Here is a 15252-nt window from a genome sequence, read left to right as displayed (position 1 = left end):
ATAAAGAAATTGCAGAGAAGAAACTGACACGCAGCTGGAGGACAACGACAATGGGCTCTCTGTGCAGCTGCAACCCCCCCATTGCCCCCAATATTTTTCCTGAGACAACAGCTGTCTGGGGAGAAGCCACGGAACAGATCGGGCCAGATATTAATCTGGGTATTAGACGGCGAGATGCCACTGCTGGGGATAGGAGTTAAGTGATTTCAGTTTAGAGAACTGAGGCGACAGGACAGAAGCTTATAGAATTCTGCCTGGCGGAGGGGGAAAGCAGTTAGAGAAAAGTTTTCCTCCTTATCTCATGAGCCCTAGAATTTGGGGGGCACCTGTTGAAGCTGAAAAGGGAAGTTTCAGGACAAACAGAGGGAAGGACTTATTCGTGCAACTGCGGAACTCACAGCTGCAGGAAGACGGCTCCCAACTTGGATGGCTTTCAGATGATGAGACAGATGGATGGAGGAGCAGGCTAGTAGCCATTATGAATCCCATAACCTCCCTGCTTTTAAATCCCAGTTGCTAGGAACCGCAGGAATGCCAGAAAAATGCAACCTGTGTTGCTGCTGCTGTAGTGCAACTCATGCAACACGTCGGCAATTAATATACACAGAACAATAATTATACATACTTTATCAACCTTCTGAGAAAAATACAAAACGTTAAACAAAGCCACAAAGACTTGCGGGCTACCCAGCCTAAAATGAACTTAATAATGTCTGGTTTGGATAGATTTTTCAAATGCTTAACTCAGTCTTTTGGATAAGTTCATGAATATACCAACAAAAAGTAAGTTCAGTGATATTCACAATACCGAGAGATGCTAGTAGAGTTGTAGATAGAGACAGGGTGCTGGCGTTTTGCACCCGTTTTGCCCTGGCAGTCCAAGTAATCAAGAGACCGCTGTTCACCCCCAATGGCTAAGCAAATCAGTCTCTTAAGCTTAAGCCAAGAAAGAGTATTCTCTGTAAGACTGAATATCAATATACGTATCAAGACTTTGAGATTAGACCACTGAAGAAGCCCAGAAAACTATCTTGGTAGTGTGCTACCTGCAAGCCCCAGTTAAAGAAGAGTTTGGATTTGATATCCCGCCTTTCACTCCCTTTTAAGGAGTCTCAAAGTGGCTAACAATCTCCTTTCCCTTCCTCCCCTACAATAGACACTCTGTGAGGTGAGTGGGGCTGAGAGACTTCAAAGAAGTGTGACTGGCCCAAGGTCACCCAGCAGCTGCATGTGGAGGAGCGGGGAATCGAACCCGGTTCACCAGATTACGAGACTACCGCTCTTAACCACTACACCACACTGGCCCCATTGGGGGCGAACAGCGGCCTTTGGATTACTTGGACTGCCAGGGCGGAACAGGTGCAAAACGCTGAAACTTATCTAAAAGACGGAGTTAAGCATTTGAAAAATCTATTGAAAGCAGACATTATAAGTTCATTTGAGGCTGGGTAGTTCGCAAGTCTCTGTGGCTTTTATTAACGTTTTCCATTTTTCTCAGAAGGTTGATAAAGTATGTATAATTATTGTTCTGTGTATATTAATGGCCAACGTGTTGCATGAGAAACCACAGAAAGGCGGACAGTGCTCTTGCGCACGGATCCTGCTGGCTAGTTTCCCATTGAGGCAGTGAGTTGACCCCTGCGAGAACAAGACGCTGGACTGGATGGGCCTTAGGCCTGATCCTGCGGCCGGCCTCTGCTTCTTCTATTCTGATGCTGAGAACTGGAGTGGAGGGGATACAGCTCAGCTCTGGGCAAGACGGGAAAGGGGAGTGAGACATATATAAATTCAATACATAACAATAAAACAAATCTGCGGCAGCTGTTGAGAGAAGCCAGGTGTTGCCCCGAGTATCGGGAAGTGAGAACCGCAGAGGAGGAAACCAAAAAATGTTCTAAAAAGCACCAAAATATTATAATAGGCGGGGGAATAAGCGTCCAAAAACGAAAGTGCGGAACTTAATTCGCACTCCGGAAACAGAGGACACTCACCCCTCAGCCCACAGACACCTGCCAGATTTGGAACAACACGTCTCTGAGGTGGAGCAAGAGGGATGGCGGGCTGTGAAACTCCTAACTGGGGCTGGGGGGGGGGGCAGAGGAGAAGCTCTGTGGGGTGTGTGAAAGCAGAGAAGGAGGGGAGGGAAGGCCAGTCGAAATATTGCGAGGGGAAAATCTGAATGAATTTGATGCTGGTTTTCGAAAAGCAGAAAAAAATAATTGGCAGAAAGGAAGAAATAAATATTGTGAGGGGCTCCAGGAAGAGTGTGGGGGGTGCGAGGCAGTTTGTGGGTGTTGCAGAGTGGGGGTGGGGGTAAAATAAATGTGGAATTTCCCCTCTCTTGGGTGGCGCTGTGGGTTAAACCACAGAGCCTAAGACTTGCCGATCAGAAGGTCGGCGGTTCGAATCCCCGCGACGGGGTGAGCTCCCGTTGCTCGGTCCCTGCTCCTGCCAACCTAGCATTTGGAAAGCACGTCAAAGTGCAAGTAGATAAATAGGTACCACTCTGGCGGGAAGGTAAATGGCGTTTCCATGCGCTGCTCTGGTTCACCAGAAGCGGCTTAGTCATGCTGGCCACATGACCCGGAAGCTGTACGCCGGCTCCCTCGGCCAATAAAGCGAGATGAGCGCCGCAACCCCAGAGTCGGCCACGACTGGACCTAATGGTCAGGGGTCCCTTTACCTTCAAAAAATATAAGCCTTCTAGTTCAGGATATCATGGGGAGGAGGTATAAAGGAATGCGAGCCAGAACTGAGATTACAATCATGTGCGAGTGAGAGGGAGAGATTTGGGGATGGACTTGGAAATACTGGGAATTGCAGCCTCTAACTGGTTTTGACAGTGGCTGGGTGGGTGGAAAGCCAGTAGCCATTGCAGTCCCCCCCCCAAACAAACAGACAAACAAAACATCAGTTCAAGGTCTCCATTGCTGTCGCCTCCCCTGTCTACTGTGTCAGAGAGGAGGAAAGCAGACTAGGAACTGGGAAGGGGGGGCAAGAGGGCTGAAAGTGCATTTTTTCTGGTGGGGGGGGGAGATAAATAAGACTCAAAGGGGGGTAAAAATACGACAGGAGGAGCAATCCCAGGAAGACGCACTCAGAACCGGCAGAGGATCCAGTTCCTAGCAGAATTGGCCCCTGTCTGGAGAAGAAGTGATGCAATCACTGGCTAGGACTGCCAATTTATTCTTATTTATGGTGGGGTGGGGTGGGGGAGGAGAAGAGGGGGGTGGGGAAGGGGGAGGAGGAGGAGGAAAGTGTGCCCGCAGAAAAAAGGGGGTGTTAAAAATAAAAGAGAGAGAGAGAAGCAGAGTTGGGTTGGGAGTCTTGTTGTTTTGAGGGGGGGGGGGAGGCAAATTCCTCTCTGCAAAAAAAACCAGACCTCAAGGGGAGCGCAGGGGCTGGATTGGGGGGAGAGGTGGGGTGGGGTGTGTGGGTTGGGGGGGGTCTCTGTCAGAAGTTGGGAGGGGGAGGGCCGGGATGAGAAAGATGGGCTTGGAAAGGGGAGGGAGAGAAAACGAAGGGGTCGCTGCTAAGGGAGGGAGAGAGAGGGAGGGGAAGGAAGGAAGGAGGCGAAAGGCGAGGCGCGTTGCATCGCATCGCATCGCCTTGCCTTGCATCCAATGCACGCGTCTCCTTACCTGGGCAAACTCCGGCGGTGGCTGCGCTGCCGCTCCTGCTACCCTCCAGCCCACGCCATAGCCTGAGCCCGGCCTGCCTGCGCTCAGCTGCTCAGCCCGCTCCTCCTCCCCCCCGCCTCCGCAGAGGCGGAAAGTGCGCCACCTGCCGCAGAGGAGGACCCTGGAGAGAACTCAGCTCCCCCCCCCGCCGCCGCCGCACTTGATGCATGGGATTCAGGAGGGGAGGGGCGGGGGGCGGGCGGGAGAGACCTGTGGCGCCCTTCATAGAAGCGTAGGATCTCAGAGTGGCGGCGGGGGGGGGGAGAGAGAGAGAGGGAGGGACACCCCAGGGTCATCCAGACAAACCCCCTGTAGTGCAGGAGTCTCAGCTAAAAGCATCCATCGCAGACGCCCCCCCCCGCACCTCTGCTTAGAAACCTCCAAGGAGGATTTACGTATAAGCTAAACAAGCTATAGCTTAGGAAACCCACTGTCTTGCGCCGCCGCAAAAATAAAATAAAATAAAATAAATAAATAAAAACAAACAAACCTGGATGTACATTTCCAAAATATAAGATAAAAAACAAATAAAATAAAACCTACATACAGCCACAGTGTTTTGTGTTGTGTAGGTCCATAAATTACAAGATAGCATATATTCAACTCAAAAAACAGCAACAATTTGTTGTTGACAAAGGACAGCTGGACATATAAAGGTTCCCATTACCTTCAGTAGCCGAGGGCCTCATCTAACCTAAATCCGGCCCTGGCACAGCCTTTCAGATATTTGAAGATGGCTATCATATCTCCTCTCAGTTTCCTCTTTTCCAGGCTTAACATACCCAGCTCCCACAACTGTTTCTCATAAGCAGGCACCCCCAAACTTTGTCCTCCAGAAGTTTTGGGACTACAACGCCCATCATCCCTAGCTAACAGAACCAGTGGTCAGGGATGATGGGAGCTCACCCCGTTGCGGGGATTCGAACTGTTGACCTTCCGATCGGTAAGCCCTTGGCTCTGTGGTATAGACCACAGCGCCACCTGTGTTCAGTTTGGGACTTACCCTCCTGTTATAAGAATGTTAAGGTCTCAAATATAGAATAAATATTCATAAATGCACACATATCTAAATATATAAACCATGTGTCTGAAATAGTCCAGGAGAACAACCCTGAAGTCATTTTGACTCTCCCAATGATCTCAAATGTTCCTCGGCAGTAAGGGAGGCAAATAGGGAAAGCCTTCCCATTCTCTTTTCGCTTACAAATCCTGTCTTAAGGGCATATTTGTGTATGAATAGGGTGAGCCTGTGACCTGGATTCAGGAACTAAAGAATTAATCATCACAAAAGAATGGCCAGGCTGCCCAGGTAATGCAATCAGACAGGATTTCTGCTGTAGACTATCTCCTATGATGTAAGTATGCTGATTTTGGGGGTGGTCTTTGGCTAAGGGGGTTGGGCAATGTCAAAAGTCTTTAAAGGTTCCTGCACACTTTTAATCAGGGTCTCGCCAACCTTGGAAAGGAACTCTGCTGCAACAGAAAAATAAACATCTGCCTTGCTTTTCACTGGATCCAGCCTCTATCCATTTTTCGCTGACCAATCATGGACTTCGGGGACTCGGAGTCCCTTGGGAAGTTGGGCAGAAAAAGCCGAACCCTGATTTTTACATCAATTTCCAGAGCAAGAGAAAACAAGCTTGCTCCATTTCCCATGTGATGGCCCTTCAGATATGGCTATTGTATCGCCTCTCCATGTTCTCTTCTCCGGGCTAAACATCCCGTTCTCCACAAAGGTTGGTATCCAGGCCCTTCATCATCTTGGCTGCCCTCCTTTGCACACCTGCCATCTTGTTGATATCCTTCTGACAGGCAGTACTGCCTCCTAAAGGTGAAGGTAAAGGGACCCCTGACCATTAGGTCCAGTCGTGCCCGACTCTGGGGTTGCGGCGTTCATCTCGCTCTATAGGCTGAGGGAGCCGGCGTACAGCTTCCAGGTCATGTGTCCAGCATGACTAAGCCGTTTCTGGTGAACCAGAACAGCGCACGGAAACACCGTTTCCCTTCCCGCCGGAGCGGTACCTATTTATCTACTTGCAGGTCATGCTTTTGAACTGCTAGGTTGGCAGGAGCAGGGACCGAGCAACGGGAGCTCACCCCGTCACAGGGATTCGAACCACCGACCTTCTGATCAGCAAGTCCTAAGCTCAGTGGTTTAGACCACAGCACCACCCGTGTCTGGTGGTAAAAAAAGGCGCCAGGCAGCTGAGGTCAGACTGAGGCCACCCAAATGGTTTTCTTTGGCGATCACTCATAGCTGAGTAAGATTGTCTTCCATAAACACCCAAATGGTACAGCCTCCCCTGTTCCCAACCTTATTCTTTTTAAAAAAAAAAATCTTTCATTTATACTTTTCTGATATATACATTTCCCTGATTTCACAATCATTTTGACATTTCAAAACTTGACTTCCTTCCCCGTTTCTGCGGTTCCTTAAATTTATTTTTAATATCTTCTGCATATCCAAATTCGCTTACTCGTTTATCTACTTTAAATATAAACTCTTATGCAACTGCAGGTTATTTCAATAATCCTGCCGGTGTTTTTATTTTACTTCCAAAGTGTTCGACAACCGAGGTACAACTGTATATCATTTCCCAGTAAGCCTTAACCTTACTGCAAGACCAAAAATTCCCAACCTTATTCTTAACCCTCAAGTGTGTGGCAGGCTCTTTGCAGAGACTAAGTGCTGGAGGGAAAGCACTCTGTACATACTCAATCACACCCTGCCATTCCTTTCGCTTCTCCAATGCCAACCACATAATCTCCCTGTTAAGTTGTAGGTGAACATATCAGATGACACAGCGATTCTTCAGACAGCTCTTGTTTATTCACAGGCCAGAACAGAACTGAACTGAAGGGTTCAGCCAGCCTGCTTATATAGAGCTCCAGTACAACACAACAGTAACCACTTTCTGTAACTATCCAATCACTGAATGTCACTTTCAGTTCCTTATTTGCATATGCGGACCTGAGTGAAAACTATCTACAGTATCCCCCTGCTGGCCCAGGGTGAGAACTTCAGTATATAACACTCCCCATTAGGAATTTCCCATTGCATGGAAATTAACTTCCTTTCCCACTAGGAAACACATTCCAAGTAACTTCAAAGTTTACATACTGTATGTGCCTTTACAACACCTAACAGGCAATGCTCCAAACCTGGGCAGCACAGCTTTGGCCTGGTTCTTGGTGGTTTTTTTGGACCAGATAACAACCTCAGAATATGGAAAAGACCCATGAATTATCACTAATATTATCTTAACTTTTATCCTGCCTTTTCCTCAGATTGGGACTCAAGGCGACTTACGTAAGTTGAAATGACACAGATAAAATGGGGGGGGGGGGGGGAGAAGCTAAGACATACAAAAGACAACTGTTAAACAGCAATTAAACTCCAACGGAATTAAAACAAGGCACAAACCAAATCTATTTAAAACTAATGAAAGGAAAGTGAGATGGTCTTAGACTGCCATCTAGTGGTGCAATGAAGTAGCAACTACTTCATCACTTATCTACCTATCCTATAACACAGGCATCCCCAACCTGCAGCCCTCCAGATGTTTTGGCCTACAACTCCCATGATCCCTAGCTAACAGGACCAGTGGTCAGGGATGATGGGAATTGTAGTCCAAAACATCTGGAGGGCTGAAGGTTGGGGATGCCTGCTATAACACCTTAATGAGCATTCATATCGGTTCCCTGTTGTCTTTGTCCATGGGGTTTTCTTGGCAGGGATACTGGAGTGGCTAGTGATGTATGGAAGTGAGAGCTGGACCATAAAGAAGGCTGATCGCCGAAGAATGGATGCTTTTGAATTATGGTGCTGGAGGAGACTCTTGAGAGTCCCATGGACTGCAAGAAGATCAAACCTTTCCATTCTGAAGGATGGAGCCCTGAGTGCTCACTGGAAGGACAGATCCTGAAGCTGAGGCTCCAATACTTTGGCCACCTCGTGAGAAGAGAAGACTCCCTGGAAAAGACCCTGATGCTGGGAAAGATGGAGAGCACAAGGAGAAGGGGAGGACAGAGGACGAGATGGTGGGACAGTGTTCTCGAAGCTACCAGCATGAGTTTGACCAAACTGCGGGAGGCAGTGGAAGACAGGAGTGCCTGGCGTGCTCTGGTCCAGAGGGTCACGAAGAGGCAGACATGACTAAACAACAACAACAACAACAACAACAACCAGTTCCCTTGGGGGTGTTCGTACATCTTCCTGTTCGTTGTTTGTTCTTCCCATGCTTTCCCATGCCTGTCCCTGTCAGTTTCCAGACTGCATAAAATCTGATTCATTTCTGTTTCTTTTTAATATAATTTTAATCAAATTTTCTGTTTTACGATTCTGAATACTCATTTAAACATCCTTATAATATCAATGACTTCCCTTCCTCTCTTTCCGTGGTTCATTTTGCATACCATAAATCCCTGCATATTTTACATAAACTATACCATTCAGTGTTTCCATTATTACATCCATCAAAACTTGTTTACACTGTTGAATTTATCTTAAAGCTGCCAACGTTTTCAAGTGTACATCATTCCTCCCCATATAGTCAATAAACATTTTCCAATCTTCTCTAAACATGTGTTCTTCTTGTTCTCTTATTCTATAGGTTAAGTCTGCTAGCTGTGCATATTCTGTCAACTTAAGTTCCCATTCTTCTTTAGTTCGGACCTCGCTCGTTTTCCATTTTGGGGCTAACGAAACATGGGCCGCAGTAGTGGCATACAAAAATAACCTTTTCTGACACCTGAGAATTTCTGTCTGAATTATCCCCAACAAAAGGACTCTTTTTTTTTTGAAAAGTACTTTAAAACATTTCCCCCCCAACTCATTATGAATTATTTCCCAACACTCTTTTACCCTTTTACAGGTCCACCACATATGAAAAAACATTCCCTCAGCCTCTTTGCCTCTCCAGCACTTATCTGATTCAGTCTTATACATCTTAGCAAACCTAGGTAAAGGTAAAGGGACCCCTGATCGTTAGGTCCAGTCGTGGACGACTCTGGGGTTGTGGCGCTCATCTCGCTTTATTGGCCGAGGGAGCCAGCGTACAGCTTCCGGGTCATGTGGCCAGCATGACTAAGCTGCTTCTGGCGAACCAGAGCAGCGGACGGAAACACCGTTTACCTTCCCGCCTGGACTGGACCTAATGGTCAGGGGTCCCTTTACCTTCTTACATGCGTGAAATGGACTTTATATTTACGAAAAACAACAGAGGTGCTGTATGTAAGGAAACAGTAAAAGTCAGCTGCGAGAATGGACTAACGTCAAGAGAAGGATTATTAAATGGAGATCAAAGAAGGGTGAAGTGGCTACATGAGGAAGTAATGGACATAAGTTTGCAACAGGAGCGGGTAACCTGATTCCCCCCCCCCAAGGAATTGTATTAATTGTGTGATCTGGACTGATTTGTAATAATTTTGGAAACTAATTAAAAATATTAATTAAAAAAAGAAATAAGTGTTACATTTAAGGCAGTAGATAAAGGATTCGGAGAGAAACACCAAGGATGGGAAGTCAAAAGGTTTTAAGGGAATATTGCATTGAAACTGAACTGAATTTGTAAAACTGGATGAAAATTAATAAAAATGGATGCAAACGAAATTAATAAAAATGGATGCAAACGAAACAAAACACATGAGGAGAAGACCCAGAGAGTTCTCAATGAAGTGTGTTTTATTGTTCTTATGACAAGACTTTGAAGTCTTCTAGCGCCGGCGATGTAGTCAGGCAGGGGTGCCTACAATCCTTGGGAATGGATGGTCGTCCAGGTTGGACTCAAGAATAGGCTGCCTTGCAGGTGGGCCCTGGCTAACTCAGTGCCCTGTCTCAGGCAGGCGGTGGGATCTGTTGTGAGCATCTATGAGGGCAAGCTCTAGCACAGGCAAGAACTCGGTGAACTTCAGCTTCCCATCACGGCTCTTGTCTGCTTTTTCAAACATCTTCTTGATGTAAGCATCCTGGCTCATACCGGGCTGCGGATAAGATTGAGGAGGAAGCAGGAAAGGGTTATATTTATTTGTTCATCATTATTATTAATTTCCCGCTCTTCACCCTAAGGTCCTGAGGCAGGTTACAAGATTAAAACACAACATGAAAACATTTTAATGCAACTTCCAGCCATAGAAATAAGGTGAGCTCTTAAAATATACATCTTCAGCATCTCCAAAAGCTGTATAAGGAAGGTGCCAGGCTCTGGAGACAGAGTTCCACAGCTTTGGGGCCACAGCAGAGAAGACCCTGTCCTGCGTCACCACCACCACCCTGAACATCTGAGGGTGGAAGAACTACCAAGGGGTCCCACTCTCCCTTTCTCAGCACCCAAGGGGGTCTTGAGGGAAGGAGGTGGTCTTTCAGTTATTTGGGGACAGATTCCAGCTCCCATCAGCCCTATCAGTCATGGCCAATGAGCAGGGGGTTGTGGGAGTTGTAGTCCTGCCCCTGGTCTTAGAAGAAGGCAGGAGCTGAGATGGTGGTCTCTCAGGCTCAGGAAAAGCAAGAGTTGGTCTAGTTCAGGGTTTCCCAAGTTTGGTTCTCCAGCTGTTTTTGGACTACATTTCCCATCATCCCTGGCCACTGGTCCTGCTAGCTAGGGATGATGGGAACTGTAGTCCCGAAACAGCTGGAGAACTAAGCTGGGGAAACTGGGGTCTAGTTAAAGGCCAAGGGAGCCACAAATGTTATTGCACTCCAACTCCCATCAGCTCTATCCAACATGACTAAGGGTCAGGAGATGATGGGAGTTGGAGTCCAGCATCCTCTGGAGGGCCACGGGAACACACACACCAGGACCAAGAGCTTTGCCCCCATCCCTGTGGCCACAGTTTTCCCAGCTGTCCATCAGTGCTTACAGGTAGAGTGTCCTTCAAGAAAGGCTGAGCTTGTTCCTTCAATAGCTTCTCGAACTCCTTGAACTGCAGGTAGTCATCCATTGGGTTCCGAATGGCATACTGGTGGAAGATGTTGACTATGCACTCCAAAGACTTCTCCAGGAGAGTTTTCATCTTGCTAAGCCTTTGGGAGGATACAGAGGAGAGGGAGGAAAAGGGGAGAGGGGTTCACGGCTCAGGGGAGTCAGCAGAGTAGCCAACATGGTGGCCTCAAGACGTTGCTGATTTCCAGCACATATAATCTCTGTAGTTGGTTGAACTACAACTCCCATCATCCTTGTCCACTGGACTCTGCAGGTTGTGGATCATGGGCATTGTAGTCCACTCACATCTGGGGATGACGAAGCCCGGGCTACGCTTACTGGCCGCGGCTCTCCTAGAATTCAGGTGGGTGACATTCTCAGCCCTACTTCCTCCAAATCAAGTAAGATTCTAGTCCTCATGGTTTTGAATGAAGGGCTGATTTAAAGTGCTGGCATCCAGGACCCAGAAAGAACAAATCAAAGCCCCTTGGAAGCAGCTTTTAAAATGAGCCTGAAAATTTGCCTACAAGACGTTTTTACTAGTCTGCTAAGGAAGGCTGAAAAAATTCCAGCTATGCCTCCAGTGTGGCCAGGGCAGTGAAAAATAAAATAAGATAATGGACTTTCTAACCAAGCAGGTGGGACGCGGGTGGCGCTGTGGGTTAAACCACAGAGCCTAGGACTTGCTGATCAGAAGGTTGGCGGTTCAAATCCCCACGACGGGGTGAGCTCCCATTGCTCTGTCCCAGCTCCTGCCAACCTAGCAGTTTGAAAGCACGTCAAAGTGCAAGTAGATAAATAGGTACCACTCTGGCGGGAAGGTAAACGGCGTTTCCGTGCGCTGCTCTGGTTCACCAGAAGCGGCTTAGTCATGCTGGCCACATGAGCTGGAAGCTGTATGCCAGCTCCCTCGGCCAGTAAAGCGAGATGAGCGCCGCAACCCCAGAGTCAGCCATGACTGGACCTAATGGTCAGGGGTCCCTTTACCTTTAACTGAGCAGGTTGTCAGAAGATGGAAAGAAGGTTCGTTCTAGACTCCCTCCAGTAGCCCTAGGTATTTCTGCATTGGTAATGGAGGAAGGGACTCTGGGTTAGCCCTACTCAGAGCAGACCCATTGTAATGGATGGACTGGGCTAGCTTAGCTCCATTCCTTTCAATGGGCTGACTCTGAATATCCCTTGGTCAGCTACTGCCCTCTCCTTCCTTGGCAGCTAGCAGCAAACCAAGGCAGGCAGAGGAGGAGCAGTTCCCATGGGAGGCTGCTTCCAAACCGCCTCCAGGTTGGCTGCCAAGAGATGAGGACTTACCTGAGTTTCCAAAGGGAGCAGGATCCGAGAAGAGAGGTGATGTGAATGCAGGCGTCGAGGCAGGCCGGTTTTTATAGCCTCCTCAGCTGTGGAAGAGTCTTGCAAATCATCTCTGGCTTGTGCTGATTTCCTCTCCTCTGGAAAGAGCCTCCCATTGCGAAATGTCAAATAAGCACCTGCCACACCCGCCTTGACGAAATCAAGGATGCATTTTGTCAAGTGTGACTTAGTTGAGATCCCTTCCTTGCAGAGGGCTAGAATAGATGACGCTCCGGGCCCCTTGAAACTCTGCAGTTCCATCGTTTTATGTTTTAAGAGAGGCGGTTCAGATACATGTCTGTCAAGTGACTGATTGAACTGCTTGTTTTGCCTCCCAAATAATAATAATAATAATAATAATAGAATAATTTATTGTTTATAACCCGCCCATCTGGCTGGGTTTCCCCAGCCACTCTGGGCAGCTCCAAACAGGATTGATGATGATGATGATGATGATGATGATACAGTGCTGCTGCCGTACTCAGAGAAGAAAGGAATGAAGATGCGAAAGTCTTTCTCCCGGCACTGACACTCATTTCCTTCTGTCGGAGGTGAAGAGAGAAGGGGAGAGAGATTTCATCCTCTTCATTCCCCTCAGCGAGCAGCAGGTGATCTACAGTGTGACGCCCTTTCCCCTTGCAAAAATATAATATAGTAAGATAAGCAAGACCCTGCCTCCTTGCTCTGCTGGCCTGCGACCGCACAGCACCAACCTGCCTGCTTTCCCCCTTTCTGCCCACTGTTGCCATGCTGCCATGTGCATGGCCCCCTACTGGCGGCTGCACAAACTACAGCGTGCCGACTTTCCCCCTTGCAAAAAGTATCATTTGTTGTTTAGTTGTTTAGTCGTGTCCGACTCTTTGTGACCCCATAGACCAGAACACGCCAGGCACTCCTGTCTTCCACTGCCTCCCACAGTTTGATCAAACTCATGCTGGTAGCTTCAAGAACACTGTCCCACCATCTCGTCCTCTGTCATCCCCTTCTCCTTGTGCCCTCAACCTTTCCCAACATCAGGGTCTTTTCCAGGGAGTCTTCTCTTCTCATGAGGTGGCCAAAGTATTGGAGCCTCAGCTTCAGGATCTGTCCTTCCAGTGAGCACTCAGGGCTGATTTCCTTCAGAATGGATAGGTAAACGGCGTTTCTGTGTGCTGCGCTGGCTCGCCAGATGCAGTTTGTCAAGCTGGCCACGTGACCCGGAAGTGTCTCCAGACAGCGCTGGCCCCCGGCACAACCCCAGAGTCGGACACGACTGGCCCGTACGGGCAGTGGTACCTTTACCTTTACTTTTTTACTCCTGGACCAAAGATAATTTTAAATAAAGTCCATTCAACCTCGGTTGAGGGGGGAGGGCATAATAAAACATTGTTAAATTCCTTGTTCAGCAGAAATCAAGAGCCTCCCCCATCTTTCCCTCGGTGTCAGACAGAATAATATAGCTACAACTACGCACATCTATTTTGCACGAGAGGTCAAGAAAAAAAAAAAGACCATTTGGAAAACATATGAAAGCACAAAGCAACTTGTCCTCCTCCTTCTTTGCTAGCTGTTGTAAGGGGTTTCAATCTTCATAAAAATCATTCAAATACCTTCAAAGATCCAAAGAGAAGATCTTGGCAGCTGATTGATTGCAGCCTGTTATAATATGCCGTTTCAGGAGCGCCTCATAATTAACACCAATATTCCAAATTAGTGAGGAACCGATCACAAATCATGCCGGAGACGGAGGTTTGTCCCGCGGAGGACCTTAAAGTCCACAAATGACAATATTTTGGAGGTCCCAAGTCACAAGGTGATTAGATTGGTCTCAACTAGGGCCAGGGCCTTTTCAGTACTGGCCCCAACTTGGTGGAATGCTCTGTCACAAGAGACTAGGGCCCTGCGGGACTTGACATCTTTCCGCAGGGCCTGCAAGATAGAGCTGTTCTGCCTCGCCTTTGGTTTGGACTCAGTCTGACCCTTATGTTTCCCTCCCCTTATGGTTTTGACTTTTAAAATGAGGCTGCATTTTAAATTGCATTTTAACCTGTATTTTAAATTGTTTCTTTTTCTTTTTTCTTATTATGTTTTTACTGAAATTTTATTGGTGTTAGCCGCCCTGAGCCCGGCTCTGGCTGGGGCAGGTGGGGTATAAATAAAATTTTATTATTATTATTATTATTATTATTATTATTATTATTATTATTATCAGAGACAGGCACGGCGATGGAGTCTCGGACTGCTTGGGAAGGACTTTGGAGGAGGAGGAGAATTAGGTAACACCCCAGAAGACAGGATCACACTTCAAAACGACCTTGACAGATTAGAGAACTGGGCAAAAACAAACAAGATGAATTTTAACAGGGAGAAATGTAAAGTATTGCACTTGGGCAAAAAGAATGAGAGGCACAAATACAAGATGGGTGACACCTGGCTTGAGAGCAGTACATGTGAAAAGGATCTAGGAGTCTTGGTTGACCACAAACTTGACATGAGCCAACAGTGTGATGCGGCAGCTAAAAAAGCCCATGCAATTGTGGGCTGCATCAATAGGAGTATAACATCTAGATCAAGGGAAGTAATAGTGCCACTGTATTCTGCTCTGGTCAGACCTCACCTGGAGTACTGTGTCTAGTTCTGGGCACCACAGTTCAAGAAGGACACTGACAAACTGGAACGTGTCCAGAGGAGGGCAACCAAAATGGTCAAAGGCCTGGAAACGATGCCTTATGAGGAACGGCTAAGGGAGCTGGGCATGTTTAGCCTGGAGAAGATAGATAGATAGATAGATAGATAGATAGATAGATAGATAGATAGATTCTTTATTGTCATTACACTAGTGCAACATTGCACAAGTGCAACGAAATTGGATGCCATCCCTTAAAAACAACAAAAGCAAAACAACAGCAACAACCAAACAAACCACCTTCCAACCACACCCACACCCACACCCATCAAACTCCCAGGTCTCACTATCAAGTTACAGCATTCAAAAAGGCCACAGCTCTTGGATAGAAACTGTTTTTCAGTCTATTTGTCCTTGACTTGATGTTTCTATACCTCCTGCCAGAAGGCAGTAGTGCAAACAGACTGTATCCCGGGTGAGATGGATCCTGCAGGATGTTGTTTGCTTTCCTAAGGCAACGGGAACCGTACAGTTCTTCCAAAGGTGGGAGAGGGTGACCAATAATCCTTTGGGCTGTGGTTATGACCTTCTGGAGCACCTTCCTCTCCCTAGCTGTACAACTGGAGAACCAAGCACAAATACAGTATGTAAGTATGCTCTCTATGGAGCCTCGGTAGAAGGACACCAGCAGTCTCTCACT

At 47.4% G+C, this 15252-nt stretch overlaps 2 protein-coding genes across 4 annotated transcripts in view; both read right to left on the bottom strand.

The window, feature by feature from the left end:
- DENND4B (DENN domain containing 4B) overlaps positions 1 to 3758 on the bottom strand; it is a 52227-nt gene extending 48469 nt beyond the window's left edge. Inside the window, exon 1 of one of the 3 annotated variants that reach the window (XM_083476937.1) lies at positions 3642 to 3758. The gene's annotated coding sequence lies outside the window, so the exon portion shown is untranslated. The remainder of the gene's footprint in view (positions 1 to 3641) is intronic. The other 2 variants (XM_083476935.1, XM_083476938.1) reach the window with 2 other exon arrangements.
- Positions 3759 to 9340: 5582 nt separating this feature from the next.
- LOC310694326 (protein S100-A12-like) lies at positions 9341 to 12062 on the bottom strand. Its single transcript, XM_083477463.1, has 3 exons — positions 11909 to 12062; positions 10539 to 10701; positions 9341 to 9662 (listed from the first exon to the last, which is right to left on the bottom strand). Exons 2-3 carry the CDS (start codon positions 10689 to 10691, stop codon positions 9504 to 9506), a joined length of 312 nt encoding a protein of 103 aa, XP_083333589.1. The 5' UTR covers positions 10692 to 10701; positions 11909 to 12062; the 3' UTR covers positions 9341 to 9503.
- Between the last annotated feature and the right edge of the window lie 3190 nt (positions 12063 to 15252).

This window comes from Podarcis liolepis (assembly GCF_965112155.1).
Source record: "Podarcis liolepis genome assembly, chromosome: 15".
Lineage (NCBI taxonomy): Eukaryota > Metazoa > Chordata > Lepidosauria > Squamata > Lacertidae > Podarcis > Podarcis liolepis.
This window is presented reverse-complemented; position numbering and strand designations above follow the sequence as displayed.